The sequence below is a fragment of the Mustela nivalis genome, assembly GCF_964662115.1.
Source record: "Mustela nivalis genome assembly, chromosome: 5".
Classification (NCBI taxonomy): domain Eukaryota; kingdom Metazoa; phylum Chordata; class Mammalia; order Carnivora; family Mustelidae; genus Mustela; species Mustela nivalis.
The window spans coordinates 52551918-52577732 of record NC_139024.1 but is presented as its reverse complement, the minus strand read 5'-3'; the positions used below and the strand labels follow the sequence as shown (position 1 = coordinate 52577732).

The window sequence follows — 25815 nt, the reverse complement described above, 5'->3', positions numbered from 1 at the left end:
CAAACATCCTAATAAATACACTCTTCAGGACTTTTGCTCTTATTCTTTCTTCTGCCTGGTACATTCTTCCCTCAGTTACCAATATGGCTCATTCCCTGACTTCTTTTAGATCTTTATTCAAGTACCACTTTACTGAAGCCTTCCTATTTTATTTAAAACTGTCAACCGTTCATATTCCCTTCCCTTCATTTTTCTTCATGGCACTTTTCACTATCCAACATACTTCAGATATAGTGAATTAAAGAGCAAGTCAATGAAAGGTAAGAATACATTATCAACAAGTATGGCCCTTCTTTTCACACAGACTGGAAAAAGAGAATACGGACCAGCACCTACAAGAATCAAAACAAGAGGTAAGAGTGCTAGGATGTGAATTCTAGCTATGTGACTAAGAAACAACTTAATCTCAGATTTAATGCCTCTCCCAAAACAAACAAACAAAAAAGGTATAATAACAACATTACCATTGTGTCATTATATCAAATGAATCAAATGACATATGTATGTAAAATTCTTAGCACAGTAAAATCTCAAAGGCAAATTGTTAATATTTTTATTATTAAACAGAATTAAGATAGGACTTCTCATTTTTTTAAGAGGTAAAATTGGAACACTTATATGCTGAACAGAGAAAGAAAAGAGACTGAAGAAAATAAGAGGAAGGTGATGATATTCAAAATTCCTATCAACTTATTTTTTTTTAAAAACTTATCAGCAAAGTAATAAAATTGGATTTGCTTTTCACATATAAAAAACATACTGCCTTTTACTGTGAAATCAAGTTCAACTCAATACTATAATCAATATAAAAATGCAATCTATTTTTCCATGTCTAAACTCTTTGCCTTATATCTAGATGACTTAGCTCCCATCCTGTCAATATATTACCACCACACAAATCTTTCTATATATAGCTTTATTTTGCGGAGACTCCTAACATCCTCCAAACTCAATTTCTGTGCTACCTTTCTTCCATAGCTTAAAACTCAATTACTGATTTAGAGAACAAACTGATGATTACCAGAGGTGGGGGTAGGCAGGGGGATGGGGGCAATAGGGGATGGGGATTAAAGAGTACACTTATCACCATGAGCACTGAGTCATGTATAGAATGCTGAATCACTGTACTGTACACCTGAAACTAATATAACACTGTATGTTAACTACACTGAAATTAAAATAAAAACCTTAATAAAAAAACAAACAAACCTCAACTACCAGCTGAGAATCTTGTTATCAAAATAAAGGCCACATTTCTAGCCTCTAGCTGCCCTTACAGCTAGTGTGTCCTTATTACTAAGTGGAGGTAGCAGGAGGCAGCTTCCTCAAACCATCTTTAAAAGGCCTACCCCTTTGTTCTTTATCTCTTCTTTCACACTGCGGCCCGGAAAAGGATGTGACAACAGAGCTCTATCCTTCATTCTGGACTGTTAGCGTCAGTTTCAATCCCTACCAATGACAGAGCAGTAAACTAGACCTAGTAAAACAGTACCTCCACCCTAGCCAGAGACTGTGTTTCTAAGGGATTTTTACATGAGAAGGAAAATCTTAATTCCTCATGATTGAACCCAATCCTAACAGATACACACTGTATCAATCATGTCACTTCCCTAGTTTACATACTCATTATCAAATACTCAAAGTCTATCCACAATCTGGCACTGGCTTATTTGCCCTTACTCCTATATTCTCTATACACCTTTTGATTTTCTGTCACTACACCTTTCCTCATATTAATCTCCTTTCTTGGAATGCATCCAACTTCCCATTTAGAAGTGTTATTTATCCTTCCAGTTCCAGTTCAAAGCCCACTTCCACCACAAAGCCTCCCGTGGTTATTAAAGACAGATGTAATCTTATCTTCCTTTGAACTATTAAGGCATGTTCTGCTTGTGCCACTCACCTAGCAAGGCTTTGTTTTCCTTTTAGATGTATAATCTCATATCCCCCTAAAGATTCTAGGGTCCTTAAGAAAGACTACTCTCTGCTTAAGGAAAAAAAAAATTTTAAAGAGGCTCCGTTCCCATTTTTCTAATGTTCACTATGTCCACAGCAGCACTTTGCATACAGAGTGTGCAAAATATCAATTAAAACTCTTGAAAATTTTAACTCAGTCTATGAGTTTTTACCACCAAAACCCACTAAATCCTTTATCAGCTAAAATTCAAGGGAAGGGCGCCTGGTTAAGCTGCTGCCTTCGGCTCAGGTCATGATCTCAGGGTCCTGGGATTGAGTCCCGCATCGGGCTCTCTGCTCAGCAGGGAGCCTGCTTCCTCCTCTCTCTCTGCCTGCCTCTCTGCCTACTTGTGATCTCTCTCTATCGAATGGCTAAATAAAATCTTTAAAAAATAAATAAATAAATAAAAAATAAAATTCAAGGGTAGCCTGACCTAATGTCCAGATTGTAATAAAATCTACTGGATATAAACACAAGATTTGTGAACATGGGAGTGCAGATAACCCTTTCAGATACTAACTTCATTTCCTTTGGATATATACCCAGTAGTGGGACTGTGGGAGCATATGGTAGTTCCTTTGTAAATTTTCTGATGCTCTTCCATAAGGGTTGTACCGATTTACATTCCACTGGGGTTCCCTTCTGTCTACACCTTCACCAGCACTTGTTATCTCTATCTTTTTGTTAAGAGTGGACCTTAAGTATTCTCACTGAAGTGTTTACACCAAATAAATCTTTTTAAAAAAGTTAACTGTGGTAGGTGATGGATGTGTTAAACAGCTTGATTATGGTGATCATTTCACAATGCATACATTCATATATCAAACCATCATACACTGAAGACCTTAAAATATACAATTTTTATTTGTTAATTATATATCTCAGTAAAGGTAGGGGGGAAAAGTTCACACTGAAGACAACAGTCCATAACTTATCCTAGAAAGAAAGAAGTTACCAGAGGGAAGAGGAACTAGAGTTCACTCAATTTTAAAAAGTAGTGCTTATTAAATGTCAAAAGCATACAAAGCATAATACAGAATACAATGGTAAACTGTACACATGCCCATTAGCTTAAATACAAAACACAAAGAACCAGAGCTAAAACAGAACAGATGTAGATGACTAGATTAGTTTAAAGGTTATCATAATATTTCTCAACTTTGTTTTGCTACCACTATAATTGTTCCTCTAAATAAAACTGTCCTTTCTCCTTAGTAACTCTAAAAATATATCCTATTCCTCAGAACCAAACTAAATTTAATAAGCTGGGAAAGGAGGAATTTGAAGGACATGCAGTTTTCACACTGTATAAGAAGGACTGGAAAATTTCCATTTTTGAATGTAAATCTGCCTTAAAGGAAATCAATATAAGACCTAAACAGGTCACCCAACAAAATGCTGAGTAATAAGGTAAATCACAGTAAGTATTAATTAGATTAAGCTCTAAAAATGGCATTTTAGGGGCGCCTGGGTGGCTCAGTGGGTTAAAGCCTCTGCCTTTGGCTCAGGTCACGATCCCAGGGTCCTGGGATCAAGCCCCACATTGGGCTCTTTGCTCAGCTGGGAGCCTACTTCCTCCTCTCTCTCTCTCTCTCTCTCTGCCTGCCTCTCTGCCTACTTGTGATCTCTGTCTGTCAAATAAATAAAAAAAAAAAAATCTTTTTTTTTTTTTAAATCTTAAAAAAAAAATTATTCCCTTTCTCTCTCTCTCTTAAACAAACAAACAAACAAATAAATAAATAAAATGGCTTTTTAAGTACCCCTTTGAACTAATACTTCCACACTAAAGAATTTATCTGGAATCCTTTCTCCAAAGTAAAAATCTCAAAAGCAATTTTTTAAAGGTTTCTTGAACTTTATCTGACTGTGTAAAGAAATGAAGAATGGTATCACCTGAACCAAGATTAATATGTTTAGTTAAGGCCTTTTTTATCTATGAAATGTGTACAAAGAAGGCTGAACACAAGCAATTATCAGAGCTCATTACACCTACCTTGGAAGATTATTGAGAATTATAAAGTTTAAGTTAACAATTGCTATTTTTGTAACAAATGCTAAATTTGCCAGTATGTTTCTTTAAAACTCTAACTCAAGGGCAGGAAATTCTTTTCTGTAAAGGGCCAGAAAGTAAACACTCTAGGCTTTGCAAACCAAGAAGCAAAGTCGAGGATATTGTAAGGGCCTATTTAGCCAGAGCGATTCTATTCCGGTTAAACGGTGATTTTGCTGTTTATGCAAACTTAAACTGACCCTGCCCCCGCACCCCCCCGCACCCCGGAACCTACTTAAAAGCAAGTCCAGAAAATCAGTAAAATATGGTCGACCAGTTCCAGATAACAGAGCCCAAATACAAGTGTGGGTCAGGTCAGGTAGAGATAACAGAGCCTGGATGCAGGGATGAGTCGGGCCAGGTGGTGGCATCCAAACAGTGGAGCGTGCATACTGTCTCCCTAGCTACCAAGGAGTGTGGGCCTCGCCTTTTGGGTGCCTTTTGGGCGCCAATTGTGACCAAGGTGATAGGCTATGGGGTGAATTGTAATTCAATTGGCCACCCGTGTGTGACCTAGCATGACCATGCAGCTTTCTCTGTGTGTTGCAATCTCATTGGCCACCTGCGTGTGGCCAGGCTCAACCACATGGCCTTTGCTCTATAAAAGTTAGTCTGTAAGGCAGGGAAGGGTCACCTCTTTGTAAGAGACAGCCCCAGCGGGTCGGTTTGATTCTCAATGCTTGGTGCGAAATAAAGCTTTGCTTGACCTTCGCTTTGTATCAGTCTTGCTCCTTTAATTACGGACCCAACAATATTATGTAGGTTCTTTATATAAAAAGAGAAAACAACTTTGCACAAATTTGTATTGATGAAATTCAAAATATATTAGCATTAGCATACAATCTTCTGGTAACACACGTCTACTAATAAAAATGAAATTATTTTGCGGGTATAACATTTCACATAACTGGGGTCCAAAGTCAGTGTTTTCTATCATGAAATCAACTGCAAATGTTCATCTATAGAAGCAGTCTCAGTTCCTGAGCTTTGCAAAATGGTCTGGACCAGCCATATTTACTTTGTCATGCCTTGCTCTAAGTACCAAAGTTGCTTGAGAAACAAATTAAAACACAAACAAATTAGAACTCTTAGTTTCTAAGAGTCAGCTTCTAAGCCACTGCAATTCATGTGAATAGGAAAATTTAAAATTTCTTAACATACAATGCCTTATCTTTAACCATTATTTCTACCCAAAAATTTATTCTTCCTTGACTCTTAGCTGTAGGATAAGTATAAACAAAGAATAATGCTAAATGCAGAAGAGAAATCTAATCCTCTTAAAAACCTTATTACGTAAGATTCTAAGTTATATAGGAATATAACTAGGAAATGAGGAAAACAGAAAGTAAACAGGATTAAATAATTGAGGGCAGTAAATGACATAGTAAGATAAAAGCAGAGGAGAGTTGGGATTTCTTTATCAAACATGTTGTGGGTGGAAAGGGAAGTCCTATTCCATTAAAATTTAATGAAAAAGTTTGCTGAACACTTTTGGCAATATTAATTTAAGGTAAATATTTAGTTTTTAAATTTACTCTGGATATTACTTTGAAAAATGTAGTCATCCGATTCTAAGAATTCACACTGATAAATGCTTTTGTAAAAGTTAAGAATATCTCATTAGCTTTTTGAAGTAAGCTGTATTCGGGTAATAGCTCAGTCTCACCAACAGAGGCCCTAGACTAGAAAATCATTATTTTTGTCATAAAAGGATGTGCCTGACTCCTACAACTGCCAAATTAAAGTAAATTCCTTGCTGCTAATAATAAATGAAGATACTAAACTTTAATGTCAAGTGACATATTAAATATTTAAAATATTTTCGTATGAACGATAAAATTAACAATTTTAGTTTTCTAATAACTTCACTGAATTAGATGGTAGAAAAACTAAAAACCAACTAAACAAGATATACAGACCTAACAGGATGGGGCTGGAGAGATAATACTGCCAAATATAAGAATTATAATTAAAAATATCTTTTTAATAACTTTTTCAGCAGAGTCCAATGTGCTTTACAAGATTAATTTTTTAAAATAATACCCTTCTGGAAGAAGATTTTTTGTGCCTCAAATATCTGGACTTCTGATCTTAGCACTCACTCTAAGCTATATTACAAAAGTATTCTTATTTGACAAGTCTCCTCTTGCCTAATAATTAGATGTAATACAGCAATCAAAGTTCCTAAAATTTTCAAAATTGAGAAAATAAGCCAAGTGTGAGAAACTTACAGTGTAGAACTTGGAAAGAACTTGTTATTACCCACTTACTTTCAATAAACCTCAACATATATATACATTTTTAGATTTTTTACTTATTCATCTGAGAGCGAGAGCATGCCAGCAAGAGAGCTCAAGCAGGGACCAGGGTCAAAGGGAGAGGGAGAATCAGACTCCCCACTGAGCTTTAGAAAGCCCAACAGGGGGCTCAATCCCAGGACCCTGGTATCATGACCTGGTCCACCACAGCACCCCAACCCTCAAAAAATTTTAACCTAAACTAGTAGCTAACAGAGGGTGGAGAGCTTGCAAAAAGAAGCATGTGCATTTTGGGAACGTTCTCCAGGTTTCTCCAGTATTCCACACCTAATCCAGAACCAATTTTCTGCATAGTCAACAGCCAAATTTTTAAAAATTGCAATTCTGTTTATACAACTGTATTGTCAGTGTTGGTACAAAATTCCTAATTTTAATTTCCTCTGGTTCTAAAGGTGATCCAATCTGAATACACAGCATTTTTTTAAAACCTCATTAAAGCTGGAAGTCATAAATTTTTAGAGCTGAACAGCATATCAGAGATCATCTAGACTGAATTTTTTTGATTCTTCAAGAAAAAGAAACTAAGTCTCAAAAACATACCAAGAATCACAAACTAGAGTAACAGACCTGAGACCTCAACAATACTGCCTTGACTCTTAGTTCCCTTTTAACCATTAGACCAAGGTGCAGGAGACTCCTCAGGCACTTTGATATCAGAATTACATACATGAGAAGTAGTCAAAACATTTCCATTTCAACAACCACTTAGTGTAAAGAACCTTACTTAATTCAGAACCCAAAAGTTTTAAAGGTTTTGTTTTTTTTTTTTTTTTTGTAGATTTTATTTATTTATTTGACAGACAGAGATCACAAGTAGTCACAGAGGCAGGCAGAGAGAGAGGAAGGGAAGCAGGCTCCGCTCTGAGCAGAGAGCCCGATGTGGGGCTCGATCCCAGGACCCTGGGATCATGACCTGAGCCAAACGCAGAGGCCTTAACCCACTGAGCCACTCAGGCGCCCCCAGAACCCAAACGTTTTAAAGTAAATATTTATCTTCATAGTATAGTAAATATTAACAAATTGAGTTCTGATAATTTACTAAATTCCCATAGAATAAAATTCCGAATTACTGCTATTTCCATCTTAATATCTTACGTTTAAGTAAAATGATCCAATTTCTAATGTTAAATTATTTTCTTCTACTTAACTATGCACAACGCAGTTATGATTCCAGCATAGTGTAAAAGATTAAGGCTGGGAATCAAGACATCTAGGTTTCTGCCTCCATTTTACAATACTCTGTTAGCTTAGTAACAAATACCAACCTCTCTGACTCCATTTCTCATCTCCTGACCTGTAAAATAGGTGAATAATGCCTATCTTATAAAATTTGGGAATTAAAAACACTGATTCCCAAATTTTATAAGATAGGCATTATTCACCTATTTTACAGGTGAGAAAACTTGGGCTTAGAGAGATAAAGTTTCCCAATAAACTGAGCTTGTTAGTGGCTGAGCTGGAATTTAACACCAGCTCTGCCTAACACCAACCTAGAGCCCATAGGTCCTTGTGTTACACTGTCTTGCTCATATCCTGACATGTGTGATCCTAGAGTGGTTGAGTGAACAAGCACCCTATTTGCAGGACTATTAGGGAGAGAAAAATGATAAAACAAGTAAGTATACATGCTGGGTACACATACTGTGGCACTTTCTTCACGTATTAAACCAAAAATGAATTTTTAGCAAAAGATTTAAATACTATGCTATTGATAATATTCTTACCACTATAAACTTAAAAGTGATCATTGTACAATTAAAGGATATATTGATTTTGCTTTTACAAGTTAACACCGCAGATTATGTGTAAAGTAGGTATCTTCACGCCTATTCCGTAATTGAAATAAAATTACTCTGAAAATCCCATTAAATCACATACACAGATTTAAAGTATTTAATAAAATTAGAAAAATGGCATAACCTGATAGAACAGAAGAAATCAAGAGAACTTGATACCAGTTCCTGCCCTTCCAAACAGATAAAAATACCATCTGGTATACCAAAAATGGGGATGTACAGATTTTAGTACCGGACATCTCTACGAAGTATTTACATTCTAGTACCAACCTACCTCCACAACTACAAATAGATGAAGATACTATTATTGCTGTTCTGAAGTCAAGATGCTTCTCCAAGTCTGTCATGTCTTATATCAGTAAAGTGTTCAGTAGATAGTGTACAACTAATTCTGTGTATAGTCTTTGGCTCTCTCTTTAAAATTTAAATTCTATTATTATTAAACGCAGCCTCAAAGTAAAAACTAGAATTGGAGATTCTGGTTATCTTTTGTCTCTATCATGCCTTACAACTAAAAGCATTTACTAGCCCAAAATGAAAGGTACTGTACGTACTTCTGTTATGTGTCCTATTATGTGATCTGGGAAACTTCTTGACATAAAATCATCAATACCTCTATGACCCTGGCTCCCTTCCCTGAACAATGGCCAACGCGTTAATCTCTGTAATCCCCAACACGGGTAACGACACTCTGACCAAGTCAATTCTCCCGGAGTTACATCTACACAGAACTTCTTTCTCCCCCACTGTGTTTTAACCTCTGCTGGAGGCAAAAAGCCCCACAGAACCACACGAACCGCGCATTAAAGGGACGTTCTTCATCTGACCCACCCCCTGCATTAAACATTCATCCCGTCTGAAGCCCTGGAAATCGCAGGAGGAAACTCGGGAGAAAAACTGCAAAATTTCGGAAACAGACAGAAAGAAACAGGAGAAACAGAGGAAGAGGAAGAAGACGCAGGGGAGGGCAGAGCCAGCCTGTCAACCTCAAGGGAGCTGAGGCTGGAGTAGAGCGCAGACCGGGAGGACCCGGTTCCCGGGCAGCGCCAACTCCCACGGCCGCTCCCACCCCTCACCTCGATCTCGCGGATGTTGTTGGAGGTGACGAAGATGCCGATGCCAATGGGGATGAAGATGAGGCCGATGATGAAGAAGGTAGGGAGCACCGTGCCAGCCGTGAGGATGGGCTGCCAAGCCGGCAACCGTTGCTGTTTGAAGGCCGTGTTATCCGGTCTCCGGTTCTTAGCGGTGCCCCCGGGAGGACACTGGGGTCCACCATCCACTTCATCCTTCGCGTTATAGTTCATCGCCATCGACCCCCACGGCGCGGCTCCGCGACGCGCAGGTGGACCACCCAGGGGACCCGCCTGCTGACCCTGACAGAAGACGCGCAGGCGCCGCCGCCGCCGCCGCCGCCACCTCCGCTGTAAAGGCGGAAGAGGCGGGACACCCTTCCGCAGACGGCCGCCGACCGGAAGCGGGTGTCGGCTGGGGACGCCAGAGGGAGGGAGAGAGGAAGGAGGGAGAAGACTGAGGACAAGGGGAGGGGAAAAAGGGAGGAGGATGGAGGGGGGAGGGAAAAGGCGGACGCACCCTGACCATCTGCCCTGTGACGACAAAGTGAGGGCCTCAACCCCCGGAGCGTGGAGCAGCGTTGCGCCTGCGCGTCCCTGGGAGCGAGGGGGTTTGGACGCTTACGCAATAGGTGTGTCTTTGCTTCACTCTCCCAAGCTTCTGTCGCCGGTCACCTACCTCCTGCTGTGGTTATCATGGCGACGGCGCTGCTAGGTCACCGGTCTGACTCTCCCGGCCCCAATCACCTTCAACACCCCTGGAGCTGCTGACAGAGAAGGCTTTCTGCTGACTTGGGCGCCAGACAGGTTTTTGTCTTGCCTCGAAACCCTCTCTGAAGGGAATCGGCGCATTTAAAAGACCCTGCCAAGAGAGCTTGAGCCTGGTGGGATGGCAGTGTTTGCTTGGTTTTCTCTGAAATTTTCTCTTAAAAAAATAAGCGATTTTCTCTAAAATATGTAAACCTCGACTGAAGGCACAAATGTTAACGTTAAGCAGGATGCGTGGTAGGTGACCCTTGTGAACTAAGTCAAGAATAAATCATGCCAGTTGGTTAACCCCATTATCCTGCCACTTGTTCTCACTTTCCCCCTCCACTAACAGACTTAACGTTACATTTTAGCTTATTTTCTGTACTCATGTTTCTCTTTTGCACATTGATTTTAGAAGTCTGTTGTAATAAGCTATAGGTCTTTACTACTGATAATCAAAAAACCTCAACGAATTATGGCATCACTATAAAATGAGATGCTATGTAGACAGTTTAAAACTATCAAGTATTTGATGATCCAAGGAGATACTCCTGATATATAAAAAGTAGCTAAATGATGCCAAAGTACTATAGGTATACAGAGTGTAAAGCCCCCCAAAAGTAGTGGCAATCTATTTTTTGCACTACATATTTTTTGCTCTTTTACCTATTTTCCAAATTTTCTGCAATAAGCATATATTTGTAATTTTTCTTTAAGTTATATACATTTCACATTATATTGGCATCTTTGAAATCCAGGCCAGAGAGTAAATCACATGATAAGAAAACATACCCAAACTTCATTTTCTTTCAGACTTTGTATTTATGCCTTTTGGGTTTTGGGTTTTTTTTTTTTTTCGGTTTATTTTATTTTATTTCTTTTCAGTGTTCCAAAATTCATTTTTTATGCCCACACCCAGTGCTCCATGCAATAGGTGTGCTCTGTAATAGAGGCTCACTCAACCCCCACCCTCCTTCCCTCCAAAACCCTCAGTTTATTTCTCAGAGTCCACAGTCTGTCATGGTTTGTCTCCTCTTCTGATTTCTCCCATCTTACTTCTCTCCCATCTCCCAGCGTCCTCCGTGTTATTACAAGTCAGTGAAACCATATGATAATTGACTGTCTCTGCTTGACTTACTTCCCTTAGCATAATCTCTTCCAGTCCCATCCACGTGGATATATTTATGCCCTTTGTAAGGTAAACGAAGGAAAGGAAAATGAAGACTGTTTAGGCTTCAGATTTAAAATTAAATATATTTTCAAAATGACTGCAAGTCTCAGGATGTGAGCCAATCAACTATTATCTGGCAGAGAACTGGCTTGCTTGCTTTTGCTCTTCTATGACACCATTATCTTCCCAATTCTTAGCACTGTTAACAAAAGTATTTTTTGTTTTGATCTATGCAAGTTTACTTTCAACCTAGGGCTCAAATGGAAAACATTCATCCATCACAGTTAGTGGAGAAGGCATGGAATACTTCCGCTAAGTTCTGTTGGTTCCCAAAAATATAACAATACTGGACATAATGCAAAAATACAAAGCATACGGCAAGTTTTTTTCTCCCTATCTCTAGCTGTATTATCACATCTGCTAAATGTCATAGTTCCTTAAGAGAATTGCTACCTCAGTATTGTGTATAAATGGTCAGTTATTTTGCCCTCAGATTTTTTTTTTTGTTCTAGGGATCTGAGTGATGGCAATATGTTTATCTGCTTTTTCTTTAGTTTTGTTTGTTCATAAGAAAGATTAACTCCTTATCTCTTTTTTTCTTATTAGAAATTCCATTTTGACTGAAACAGAATTGTAGAACAGAAAGCTTCCTTAGATGCTTCCTTCAAACAAATTTTCAGATGAGTGCCAAGTAGATGAAGAGATTTTTCAATCTCTTGATATCCTGATGGTTCCTTTTACTCTCTGTACTGAACCATCACAATATGCTGCTTTACCGAACTTTTTTTCACATCCACATCATTGTCTCAGGGGACTCAGAATTTTATGCTTTCCTTTTTATACATTGTTTTATGATTGTCCTTACCAGGTAGTTTTTTGTTTTTTGTTTTCATTTAATCTGATGAGGTAGAAATTCTTAAAATGTTATTCAGCATTTCTGTTATAACAAAAGAGAGTGGTCTCACAATGGATTACCAATATATGCATTTTTCACTGTGGTTCCTGGTAGTGACTGGGGTGTGTGTGTGTGTGTGTGTTTTGATGATACATGTAGATAATATTTCTCTTGTTCAAATGATTGTTCACTTGCTGATTCCTGGGGAAAGGAGAATTTACACGGCTAAATGATAATAATGCCAACTACCAGGTCAACACAGTAAGAGTGTGCAAAGAATGCATGAGCCCATATATAAAAGTAAATCCAAAATAATAAAGCAGAATGCAGGCCCCATGATCTGAAAAGATGTATATAAATAGCTTTTGGCAGGGTAGTTTTATAATAATTTTTTTTTTTATTTTGTAGCTCAACTGGTGTGTTCAAGCCACCAAACTAGGTAACTAGAAACATTAACGAAAAAATATTACATAACTATTGAGTAACTTAATTAAGAAGAGGAAACTGAAACTGGTCTTTTTACTGTTTGGCCAAAGGGCCACACAGATTTGCTTGTTAGACACCTTTGAGTATTCAGTGCTGCTTAAACTCTCCAGTTTCTAGCCATATTCAAGCCATTTCATTCACAGCTGTAGCATAACATGTTTAGGAAAGCTGAAGAGACCTAAAAAAATGTACCACAGTTTTTGCCAGCTTGAATTTCAGAGAAAGTTCTTAGGAACTGGAAATGGTTTGAATTGTTTTCAGTGACTGGGTAGTATTTTTACTTGTTTATTTTTGAAGAAAAAAATTTCTATTCAGTTAATTATGGCAGCTTACTTTAGAGAACTTTGATGGGACTAAATCATATACTTGTTTAATGGAGAAAATTTTTAGGGAAAGAATGATAGAGAATTTGTGTAATAAATTTAATTTGTTATATTTATTTGCATCAGAGATTGGTTCCAACTGACTTTGAAAAATTACTGCTTTTAAAATTGACCTCTTCCTGTTTTTTTGTTGTGTATTAAACTTTTTCAGTTAGGCATTTAAGAAAATCCTTTTGTTCCCAAATTAAGAAATTATCTGATTAGCCTGAGGTCATTGGTATTGTGATGAAAGTTTTTGCAGGTTCATGAATAATAGTCATAGTCAGAAATAACAAGTCAAACAAGGTATTTTAATGATAGTCTCATAGAGGAAAAAGTAGACAGCCTAAGAACCTGGTTTTGGGGGGAAATTAAGGTTTCTTTTCTCATAATTCCACACTTTCTTTAAATGAAAAAATATAATTCTGATAAGACTTCAGACTTCGTGATTCCCACTGTAGACACTCTCTCAATTGATTATGCCCATGGTGCCGTCAATTATAGATAAGGTCTTTCCTTCAAATAGGATGTTGCCATCTCTAAGTTGACAGCCAACTGACATCTATTATATGTAGATAGTGAAATTATTTTTTAAAGGGGACAGGCAGAGGAAGAAAAAAACTTACTACTCCATGAGAATAGACACGGGAAAGTAGATCTTTAAAAATGTTTAACCAAGGGTTCATGTGTGGCTCAGTCAGTTAAGTATCTGACTCTTGATCTCAGCTTAGGTCTTACCTCTGGGTCATGAGGTCATGAGTTTAAGCTTCACACTGGGCTCCAAGCTGGGCATGGAGCCTAACTTTAAAATTTTTTTTACATGTTTAACCATTTATAATCACATTTGGACTATTTTTGGATATACATTTTTATGTTCAAGTTTTAAAATATGGGAAATCTGAAGGGAGGGGAAGGCTGTGGCAGGCATTCCATAATTATTTGGATTTTTTTTAAACACTTTAAAATAGCTCTAACGTATTCTTGAAGGATGACTTTCACAAAATGAACTTAAACATGAAAGTCAACTTCTACTGAGCCTGATAAAGGAAACATTTTTTTTTTTTTCCTTCTGGTCAGTGGAACTAAATGTTTATGACAACAAATAACCATGACCTCCTAGACTTCCCTCTGACTAGTGCATGGTGAGGGACAAAGTAGGGGTTCAGCAAACTCTTCCACAACATTTTTATTTTCACTGAATTTTCTGAGAAAAATAATCTACACTCACTGCCTTCAATTCCTAACTCGTCCAACCTACTGCTCCCCTAATTCAGATCCTACTCTACTGAAACTGCCTTGCTAATTCCTACTCATTCTTCAAGATGCAAGACAGTAGTGAATTTGAGGAAACTTTTTTTGTCCCTCAGGCTGTGCTAAGGGTTTCTCTGAGTTCGTGTCAACTTATACATACCTCTATCGTTGCACTTACCGTAATAGAGAAATATGCTTATGTCTGTCTTTTCTACTAGAGAAAGCTTCTCAGGGTCAGAGACTGTTTTTATGGGTCTCTATATTTAAACACCTGGAAAAATGCCAAGGTCTTAAAGACATCCAGCATATCTTGTTGAACTAACCAGACCTACTCTTAACTCCCATTTTAGTGGAAGAGACAACTTGCCAACAAACAATGGAAATATAATGAGGTCAGTGCCATATAAGATGTGTACACAAGGGTTTATAGGAGATGCCACACCTTATCTTCTTTATGATGTCAAAAACTAAACTGTGGGGCGCCTGGGTGGCTCAGTGGGTTAAAGCCTCTGCCTTCGGCTCAGGTCATGATCCCAGGGTCCTGAGATCAAGCCCCGCATCGGGCTCTCTGCTCAGAGAGCTTCCCTTTCTAGCTTTCTCTCTGCCTGCCTCTCTAATTGTGATCTCTGTCTGTCAAATAAATAAATAAAATATTAAAAATCTAAACTGTGAGGAAATGGGTCCTAAGGTCTGAGTGATATTATGATTCTCCATGCAGGAAAGAATAGGATCAAAAATAAAAGAACATAGAGAAAGTTGAACCATAAAAACACTCATTATTGATTCACAAGACTCCATACCCTAGCTGATCATGTTCCTTTTCTCAAGATCTTGGGTTGTTTCCCTTTAAACCAAGATCCCTGATATTCCCCATTCTTGAGAGTTAGTTTATACAGTCCATTTGTTCCACTTGTCTACTTGCTACAATACTGCATGTGGAAACAAATGCTTGGCTTCTGTGTGAATTGAAAATGACTGAACACACTTTTCTTGTTAAAATGGCATAGGCCATCTAGTAGTCTGGTGAGGGACCTCTCTTTGCAGAGAGCTGTCTTTCCTTAAGACGGATGATTCTTGAGAATTTTCTTGTTTGATCCAGATACTCTGCATCTAAAATCTTCAGTGGGCACAGAGGTTTCTACAAGGGAATGGTTGGCAGCCAGAACAATTTGTAAGGAAGAGCTGCCATTGAATACCCTTGCTGAGGTACTTCTAGAGGCGCACCTTTGGGGTTAGGAGTCGGTAATTGGGTGCCCACAAAACACCCTGCCACTTGGACTAAACATATGTCTTGCTGTCAAAGAGGAGAAAGAAATGTACTCTCCAAGCCAGAAAAGTAAAAAATGAAAAACATGATTATGGTTGTGGAAGAAGTCTGTGAAGATTGGAGGAAAGGAGATACAGCAGCTAGAAGAGTGGAAAAGGGCCTCTCCCTCAAAGGAATTACATTGCCGTTTTCAAACATTTATCCAGGATCCTGTATTCACTCTGAGGAATATGCAAGTCCCCTCTTCAGGAAGCTTACAGTCAAACTGGAGAGACAACTTTATACACTAATGCTAATCATTATAGCCAGAATGGGAAAAGAGATTCCTGAAGAGAAAGAAAAAAATAATTCTCCTTAGAGACACTTACCTCTGAAAGAAATGCTGCAAAAAATGCCAGTGGAAATGAAAGGAGAACTGGTTAGCTTAAAAAATTAAAAAAAAAAAAAAAAAAAAAGTGATTTGGGAACTCCAGGGCACTGGGTTCCAGCCATTTCCTGTGGGCAGGTCACTATGCCTGGAACCATGCAGTCAGTGAGGGTTGCCTTGGTTGGAGGCCTCAAAGTTTAGCAACTTTTATAGGTTCCTTGGGATAGCATCAACCACAAAATTTCAAAAGTAAATTTTGATGACATTCAAGGAAAAAAAAGGATGAAGAACACCAGTATGGTGCAAAGCCCCTAGTACCAACATGTGTGGAGCCCAGGGAACTTGCTGCAGTTTCTCTGCACATGGAAATAGCCTGGTGCTCATTAAAAGTGACTCTAGCCCAGGCTCAAGGGAACAAATGCATTTGAGCAAATATAGAAAGGCTGAGACCTTTCTTCTCCTGGGAAGTCATGAAATAAACAATGACTTTTGGCCAGTGCTCTTAAACCATGTGCACCCAAGGGGCTCTGCTCCTCCATAAAAGATGCCTCAGAATAGCCTTGTGGGCCAGACCCCTAACATCTGCAAGCCCCCTGTAGAAAGCATCTTTGTTTAGACACCGTGCTTGCTTGCTTTTTTGATATGCAGATACTTAAACAATAAACAGGAAAAAGCCATTCCTTTAGTCCCAAATAAGGCAAAGATAATTAGGGATTGGCTATAGACCACCTGTTAAAAACCTGATAAAAGGGGTCAGAGAATAACCCCCTGTCACCCCCATCCCACTTGGCTGAAAGCATTACCCAACTGCCTCTCTAGAAGTGGGGCTGTGGCCTGTTGGTAAAACCTCAGGAGGATTTGTTCCACTCAATAACCTACCTTTAGATTGACAGCAGAACGCAGTAAAGGAATACCTGAATATTGACTGACAATGGATTTGGTGAAGATAGAGGGCTGAGGGAAACCCTATAACCAGTCCCAGCACTTGCTGTGTAGCAGTGTTCATCTTACTAAAGAATCAGACTATGCTGCAACTCAGAGGAAAAGTATCCCCCATTTCAGCAGACCTGCTGTACCATTTCTGCTTATTCACAGTAAAAAAAAAAAACCCCAAAACCTGTATTTTTAAGATTGTATGAAAGGCAGAAGTGGAAACTATTTTAAAACAAACAATTTTGAATAAAAAGGTGAAGATTGCATACTCATTTTAAATGATTTTAATTTTATGAATATTATGTTCCAACTTGAAGAATATTGCACAATGTTTGTATATCACAATTGTTATTTTTCTCACTATAGCGAGATTTTGATAAACATGGTTGACTTTGGAAATAACACAAAGAGAATGTCTTAATTGGCTAAATAATTTCAATAACCTGTGAAGAACTGAAAGCAAGGTATTACGTTCATACAAAATACAAGTAGATACCCATAAATTCACTTGGCTGTAGTGAAAAATAATAAACTTCTCATGTACTTAATAAAACTTAAAGGAGACAAAATTGAGAATGCTGTGAAAAATACAATGTAACTCCAAAATTTTTCAATGCACACTTTTGCTTTTGAAAATCCTTTCAACTGCAAGACTTTTAAGAGTATCTCTAGCACACTGTAAGCCTCTTATTTTGGAGAAGCTGACATCTAATGTTTTTTAAACAAAATGTAAATAGATACAATCTGCACTGTTAAAAATAACAAAATCTATGAATGTTAAGGTAAAATTACCCAGATAACATAAATGAGAAAATAACACCCCAAAATAAATGCATTATAAAATGGCACCAATAAATATTCAGACTTACTAATCTACAGCATTTTGCATTTTCCCCATGTAACAAACACAGTTGTTAATATGTAGTTACGGAGTAGATGTTGAAAATTTAAGACAATAAAATATTAGTGTTCACTAAGCAAAAAGTTAGTTCCATTAAATTCTCCCCAATATTTATGAATATACCACAATAACTTTTATTGTTTTTCCTCTTTGCCTTCTAATTAATATTTTTAGCAGGGGGATAGCACGGGAGTCCAAAGGGGGATATATGTGTTACTCTTTTTTCTTAGCTTCCCTTTTGCATTTTTGTTATTTTTAGAACTGTTGCTCATCAAATTCATGAATATGTCCAACTTTTGCTAAGTTTTTTCTTCATTTCCAGGAAATTCAACCACAACATAAAGAGAAAGGACATAAACATATTACATTGTTTGATCCAACATTTACTCTTGCTCTGCCACTGATTTTTACAACTTGTGAATTATTTCAGTAGTGCCAGTGTCTTTTTCTAATGCTTAAGCTAGATATTCCATCATGAAATTTTTTGTTTGGTTTTTCTAAGAGACAATCAATTTTTCACATTTTGTGAACATTCTAGGCATCTAACATCTGGAAAATGTATCCACTATCTTCATCAAACTTTGAAATTTTATGAAATCCTTGAAAGACATCTCTGCAGAAGGTACCTCAAAAAATACTCTCTTATCAAAAAGAAAGGGGTAAATAATGGATTGGTTCAATTGTTGTACCTTAAACTGGAATCATTTCAGAAAATAGAATTATTCCATTCAAAACTGATTCCCTTTCAGAGTGATGATTGGAGATTTTACTTATAATAAGAGGTACAGAAATTATGTGAGTCTAGGATGGTACCAGGATTGCACATGGAGGCAGTTTCTTTAATTGGATGTGGATACTGGGATAGGACTATTTATGATCTTGTTTATTCATTGGATAAGGATACAGCTACCTGGTATTTTCACTTTTCTGTCCATTTTTAACATTCTTTTCTTTCAAAACAATGTTTTATTCTTTATTAATTTTACTCCTCTGTCGCTCGATTCCATTTGATTTAAACAGAGGACTTAATCCCAGCAGGAAGAGAAAAAAGCCCAGCATCCATCTAAGTGCCTCAGATTGCACCACCATCCTTACTCTACGTTGCAAGTACCAAATTCCATTATAAATTCAAGAGAAATAAAAACTTCAGATCCACATAGACATAAATCACTTATAATATCTTAAAATCAAGAAGTAAAGTCTTATCCTCTAGCCTTTTCACTATTCATGTAATGAAATTCCCACAAGTTGAGAAAAAGCTATTCGCTTCAAATGCTTATTTGTGATATATCAGAATATTTTGCCATCAGAAGTATAAACGTTGGCAAATAGGGAACTTAACTGTGTCAAAAAAAGATAATGATACAAGATAAAAACCCTTTTCTACTTGAAAATGTTGTTACAGTTCAGAAACATTTTCAGAAAACAAAACTCATAGCAACAACTTTTTAAATCTTCACACATACACACTCTAGTTTTCTTAATCATTAATCAAAAGCCCTGAAGGATATGTGATACATTGGCTAGGACAAGCCTACTATAGCATTTCTTTTACTTACAAAAATGAAGCTAATTTGCCATAAAATATAGTTATTTAATTTATAATATTTACCAAATATGACTGCTAATTCTATAAAGTATAACTTACAACCTTCCAAAGTTACATAGGGGAGGGTATCCAATTAATTTTTCTATTCCAGAGACTCGGTGTGGACTTGCCTCTATGGGTTTGTAACCTGGATACAAGCTGTCAACTGGAGAAATGGGCCAACACTGTTACTTGCATGGTTTTCGGTTATCCGTGGGACACTCAGAAGCATTTTCTTTAATCTCGGTAAAGTTCCATCATATATGATTTCTGCATTCAGAAACTGACACATCAACTCTTCATTTATCTTTAAAGTTATCTTTATAAAGATCTTATTGAAAACACGTTCACAATAGCAAAGTCTTTTTTTTCAAAAACCTGTATTATTAGGGTTTCAAGTAGACTTCAGATGCACATTTCATATAAGCTTAAATTCAACAGCAGCTCTGACATTGAGATTTGAGTAATGCATATTGTGCTTTTATCTTTAAAGAATATATTCTGTAACCTGCATGCTATTATGAAAATCTATCCAAATCCTATCAAGGGAAAAAAAATGTTATCTATCATGGGATTTCTCTTACCATTTTTTTTTTTTAAAGATGCAGATATTACCTAGGTCAGTTTTATTTTTTGGGCTTTCATTTGAGCAGATTGTAAGAAATATCTTGATATCACAGTCCTTATTATAAGTCCTGTACATATAAGCAAATAATGCACACAAAAATGTAATTGAACTCTCAGTCAAGCTATTCCCATAAACCTTACTAGTTAAACTTATATATCTCCTTTTATAATTTGTTCCATACGGAATTCAATTTATCCAGGGGTTTTGGCACAGAACAATAGATAGGCTTTACGTATTTAAAACTGGTTTTACATATTTAAAATTAAACTCTTCAATTAATGCTATTTATTACTGTTGAACCATGATCAGAACCACAGTATTGTACAAGCAATAATAATACCTCTTCTAGAATCTCTTGCTTCTGTTTTATCTCTTGAATTTACCCTGGGAAATATGTAGAGTGTTGTGCTTTCTTTTCCTTCAGAAATAAAATGGTGATGAAGGAGAGTAATGATAGGTTCCCGTTTTGAATGCACCAGTACCGATAGTTGGAAGAACTGACAGTGTCCTCTACAGATATATGTGCCATAGACTACGAAAAAGGAAACACTTTAGGAAAAAAATCACATTACAAAGTGTATTATAAAAATAAATTACATAGCATGTGCCCATGGACCTGAAAGCTTTGCAAAAGGAAGAGAAATTTATTTTGACACAAAAATTGAATTGCTCTTGCCACCTAGTTTTATATTATCAGCAATGCCATTTTCAGCTTTTAACATTATTATATCCTCAAAAAAAAAAATCACTGGAAGTAGAAAATTATTTCCAGTAGTGATCAGTAGCATGGAGAACCTTAGTGATGATGGAGGGCTGTAGAAATACTACTCATTCAACAAGGTTTCAGAGGAAGTACACACACCCAGTATGTGCTTGGTTTACCATTTCATCTGGAGTTCATACGTAACTGGTGAATGACGATGCTTTCTATAAAGAAAAGAAAGATACAGCATTTTCAATTAAACTGAAAAGTCAGTAGTTTATGTGAGGATCAACACCACATCATTTCAATAAAAGACTGTAGATGTTAAACAACAAAACAAACAAAAACAGTTACATGAGCCCAATAGCTTCCCCTGCAGTTCTTGACTGTTCTTGGGTAATTTCTTTATATTGGCATATGTGTTTTATCTCCAAAACTTAAAGTCTTTTAGGCACTATGTTTAATATTCTAATAATATTAGGTGGATTTTACCCAAGGAAATAACTGAACACGGAGACATTAGTTACTACATATAAGCCCTATACTGGGAAATCAGAATATTTTCTAGAAGTAACTCTATTCTTCCAGACACACTCTTTTTAATCTGAGCAATATTCACATATTTTTAATTTCTTTTTTTATGTTTGTGGATTTGAGTTTTAATAAGGAAATATTCATTAGTCTTTAGAAGACACTAAACATGATTTACATTTGTCTTGAGCTGCTGCTTCTTGCAAAATTATGTATACGCCTTTTAGAAAAGATTTCATTAATTATTTGAGGTAGAGTAAGAGAGAGAGCACAAACAGGATGGAGGGACAGAGGAGGGGGGAGATTCAGGTTCCATGCTGAGCAGGGAGCCCAAGGTGAGGCTGGATACCAGAACCCAGTGATCATGACCTGAGCCCAAGGCAGACGCTTAACTGACTGAGCCACCCCGGTGCCCCTTATGTATATGCTTTTAAATCTAAATTCATTATTATAAAAGTAAAAAAAAAAAAAAAAAGAAAGGAAGGAAGGAAGGAAGGAAGGAAATAGATTGAGATAGTACCAGCTATGTTGTTATGGGTGTGTGATATTTGTATTTATTTGATTGATTTTGCTGTTACCCTACCCTTTATGCTTTCATGAAAATATATCATTTTTTTTCATTCTTTCAATCAAGGACTACTTGCTGAGGCTCTCCTACATGCCCATCACTGTGCTAGGCATGGAAATACATAAGTGCTCAAAATGAGAAAGAGTCCTACCATTGTTGAAATTATAAAGAACAGAGCAAAGAAATAACTAAGCTTCAAATAGTTTCTTTACCTGAAAAATGTATTACCTCCCTGACAATATGTGGCAGTGTTGTAAGTGTAGAAGCTAATGTCAGGGTTTATCAATAATGTGAGGAAATTTCTGCCTATTATTTTCACTTTAATTTCAAGTAATTAATATTTACATTTTATCTTTACTTAAGTAGTTAACATCTAGATAAACGTTGATTAAAGCATATTCTGTCACAGACCTATAGATTTGTGCTAATTATGTACAGTGGATGATCATTTGTCAAAGTTTTCTTAATTTGGTTTTATTAACTTTACTTCAATTCATACTGACCAGTAGGTGGCGATATTTCCATTCCTTCTCTCGACATTTTGATTTGGATTTGGGATAAAACAGCAAAGCAAAGTAAAATGAAATACATGAAGGTTTTATATACTTAACAAAACTTAGCTATGAAGACTTTGTAATGCTTCTAAGACATACATATGATTTTTTTTAATTTAAATTTTTTATTTTTTTAATTAAAATATAATGTATCATTAGCCCCAGGAGTACAGGTCTGTGAATCGCCAGGTTTACACACTTCACAGCACTCACCATAGCACAAACCTTCCCCAATATCCATAACCCCACCACCCTCTCCCTACCCCCCTACCCCCCGGCAACAAACATGATTTTTGACAATAATACAAACCCTTAAAGATCGTCTCATTTTTCTCATTGGAAAATTGTTAGAGCTCTTAAATTTTTTCAATGCCTAAAAATATATCAAAATCTTCAGGCAAAAACTGAAGACACAAGTTAAAATATTTTTTAGTTAAAAATCAGGATCTAAGATTCAAATGCCGTTTCCCACTCAACACTTTCTTTTTAAAATTTCATTAATAGGGGCACCTGGGTGGCTCAGTGGATTAAGCCTCTGCCCTCAGCTCAGGTCATGATCTCAGGGTCCTGGGGTCGAGCCCCACATCGAGCTCTCTGCTCAGCAGGGAGCCCGCTTCCTCCTCTCTCTTTCTCTCTGCCTGCCTCTGCCTACTTGTGATCTCTGTCTGTCAAATAAATAAATAAAATCTTAAAAAAATTTTTTTTCCATTAATAGTTTTCAAAGAATCAAAAGACATGGATCTCAAGTCTTCCTAATAGAATTCAAGTATCTTCCCCATTTTCCTCCCTTAAGAAAGCATAGAGAACTAAAATTTAAAAGAATAAATTCCTGGGGTGCCTGGGTGCCTGGGTTAATTGTCTGACTCCGGATCTCAGAGTTGTGTTGGCTACTGAAAAAAAAAAAAAAAAAAAAAGAATGAAATCCAGAATTGTTCTTACCCTAGATGTAATTCAGAATGGGCATGCATTTGTTTCCTCACCAGAAAGTGAGGGTTTTACAGATCATGTCTGAAGTCCCTTGCAATGCTAACATTTTGTGTTACTACTCTCACCTTGAGTGTGCAAATCTCTCAATTCCTAGAGTTGCCTTAATCTGAACATGTTTGCAATCTTCATAATCATGATAGCTTTTCAGAATTAGAATTTTTGGAATTCAGAATTTTCAGTATTTGGGGCCATACATAGAAGAAACAGTATCTTGTGAACTATTCATTTTATTATTATTATTATATTTAAATTAGCAAATTTGGAATCCTACATGATACATATATACATATATGTGTGTATATATAAATGCTATTAATCAGATTGCATTATCTGATTATAATAAAGGTTTATTAATTTGAGAGAGAGAGCACAAGCTGGCCGAGGGGCAGAGGGAGAGGTACAGATTCTGAGCCCAGAGCCCGACTGAGGGCTGGATTCCAGGACCCTGAGATCATGACCTGAGTTGAAGTCAGATGCTTAACCCACTGAGCCACCCACATGCCCCTAATCAGATTGCATTGTTAAGATTGTCTGAAAAATACTTGTCAATGTTAACAGCTCATTTTATTCTTCTTTAATAATAAAAGAGGGTATTTCAGGGGTGCCTAGGTGGCTCAGTTGGTTAAGCGTCTGCCGTCAGCTCCTGTCATGATACCAGGGTCCTTGGATAGAGCCCTGCATCAGGCGGGTGCTTCTCCCTCCCTCTCTCCCTTTGTGCACTCTCTCTCTCTCTCTCTCAAATAAATAAATCTTAAAAAAAAAAGAGGGTTTCATATTTATATACATAAACTTTATTTAAAGGAATACAATTAAACCTAAGTTATTTTGTTTTATATACATGGAGACATAGTTCGTCTCATTTCCAGAGACAGAAAAGATATATATGATAGAAGATCTACTTTAATTGAAACTTACTAAACATATTTATTAAATCTATGCTTGTTTATTATCTGTGTTTTCCCCAAATCTGAAAACTGAGTCAGAAAAGAATCTCCCTTCCAATACACAAAATTATGAGAGATAAAAAATGTTGCTGCAAGTTATTAGATTTTGAGGTGACTCATTACACAGCAAAACTATCTGATGCATACAGAGTCCTTGGTTGCTGGCAAATAAAATAAAATAAAATAAAATGCTTCAGGGATTATGACCTTAGTTAAGTTTTTGTTTTTTGTTTTTTTGGGGTTTTTTAAGGGTAGAGTTTCCAAGTTTCTCCCTGGCATTTTTTTTTAATGGTTTAATACAATAAAAGAATGTTAAAAATTTTACTGAAGTTCCAAAGTCAGTGAGCAAATCTTACTCCTTCTCTTACTCTGTCTTCATTTCATCTCAGAGTAAGACCCAAATATAGGTCAGATGGGTCTCCTAAAGTAACCTGAGTAAAATCAGGTGTAATTCTGTATAAAACTTTTCTCTTTTTACAATTACTATTTTTCTGATATTAGTAATTTGTAGCATATATAACAGGCAGGTTGAGAACAAAGCCCATTTTTATTTCCACCTCTATCAACAAACTCAAAATAGCAAAGCACTTATGTTTAGGGCCCTCTATCTGCAAACATTTAAGAACATCATTTCTTTTTTCCTAATTGGAAGAAGGAAGAAAACTCTAAATCTTAATCAGCATACACACACAGGGACATTGGATTTTTTATGTATTTTTGACATTAACAGTTTAACAAAAATACTTACACTTTCCTCTATATGTTCCTCTCAAAATGTTATCTCGATATTTTCTCCTGAAGAAACTTTGGGTAACACATTAATCATTTGGGATTATGACATTATTGTGAAATGATGTTTCACAATAATATGAATCCATTTTATTTATTTATTTTTAAAGATTTTATTTATTTATTTGACAGATCACAAGTAGGCAGAGAGGCAGGCAGAGAGAGGAAGGGAAGCAGGCTCCCTGCTGAGCAGAGAGCCCGATGCGGGGCTCGATCCCAGGACCCTGGGATCATGACCTGAGCCGAAAGCAGAGGCTTTAACCCACTGAGCCACCCAGGTGCCCCTGAGTTCATTCTTTTAGTACACCAGCTATTAGATAATGGTCCACAGAAAGGAAATTTATCATCTTATCAGTTCCTAATTATACTTGACTTCTGACCTTACTCTTTCATCCTCCTTGGGTGGTAACCCAAAACTACTGGCCAGTCAGATGACTTGAGATCCAGTGTTGTATATGCAGGCTGGGATTTGGGGAGAAATTTGGGGGAGACTCTCAAGTGCTAGAGTGTAGCAACATGGCAACAAATATCAAGTCTGATTCCTCTCGGGAGGGCTCTTTGGCTATGGAGTAGGAAAGATGTACTCCCTGGAAAGTCAGTGCCTTCCTCCCAAGCAATACATATGTTTATATGTTTATATGCCAAACTCTCTGCAAGGGGACACTTGAGCTCTGAATTGTAAAAATCTATTCTAGTAAATGAGACAAGACCGCTTTAATAGCCTTTAGGTTCACACACCAGAGACTAAGAGAGTCGAAGATCAATTTGTAGTAGGATTTTGCCTCTGCAAAGGAGGACTGCTTCATCCACAGGAAACTGCATGCCAAATTACCACAGAAAACATTTCCTCTTGGATTTTACATCAGTTTGGCTGGCTTATGACCTGCTTCCCATGGTCCGTGGCTCCCTACTCCCCATGGGCTCTGCCTGAGAGGCAATGAACAGG

General features: G+C 37.0%; 2 protein-coding genes across 2 annotated transcripts in view; both read right to left on the bottom strand.

Moving 5' to 3' along the window:
• Nucleotides 1-10504, bottom strand: part of TMEM30A (transmembrane protein 30A) — a 37774-nt gene extending 27270 nt beyond the window's left edge. The window contains exon 1 of the mRNA XM_082730294.1: nucleotides 9198-10504. Coding sequence (XP_082586420.1) covers nucleotides 9198-9434 — 237 coding nt within the window. The 5' untranslated portion in view covers nucleotides 9435-10504. The remainder of the gene's footprint in view (nucleotides 1-9197) is intronic.
• Nucleotides 10505-16945: 6441 nt separating this feature from the next.
• FILIP1 (filamin A interacting protein 1) overlaps nucleotides 16946-25815 on the bottom strand; it is a 272425-nt gene continuing 263555 nt past the window's right edge. Inside the window, exon 10 of the mRNA XM_082730273.1 lies at nucleotides 16946-20720. Coding sequence (XP_082586399.1) covers nucleotides 20680-20720 — 41 coding nt within the window. The 3' untranslated portion in view covers nucleotides 16946-20679. The remainder of the gene's footprint in view (nucleotides 20721-25815) is intronic.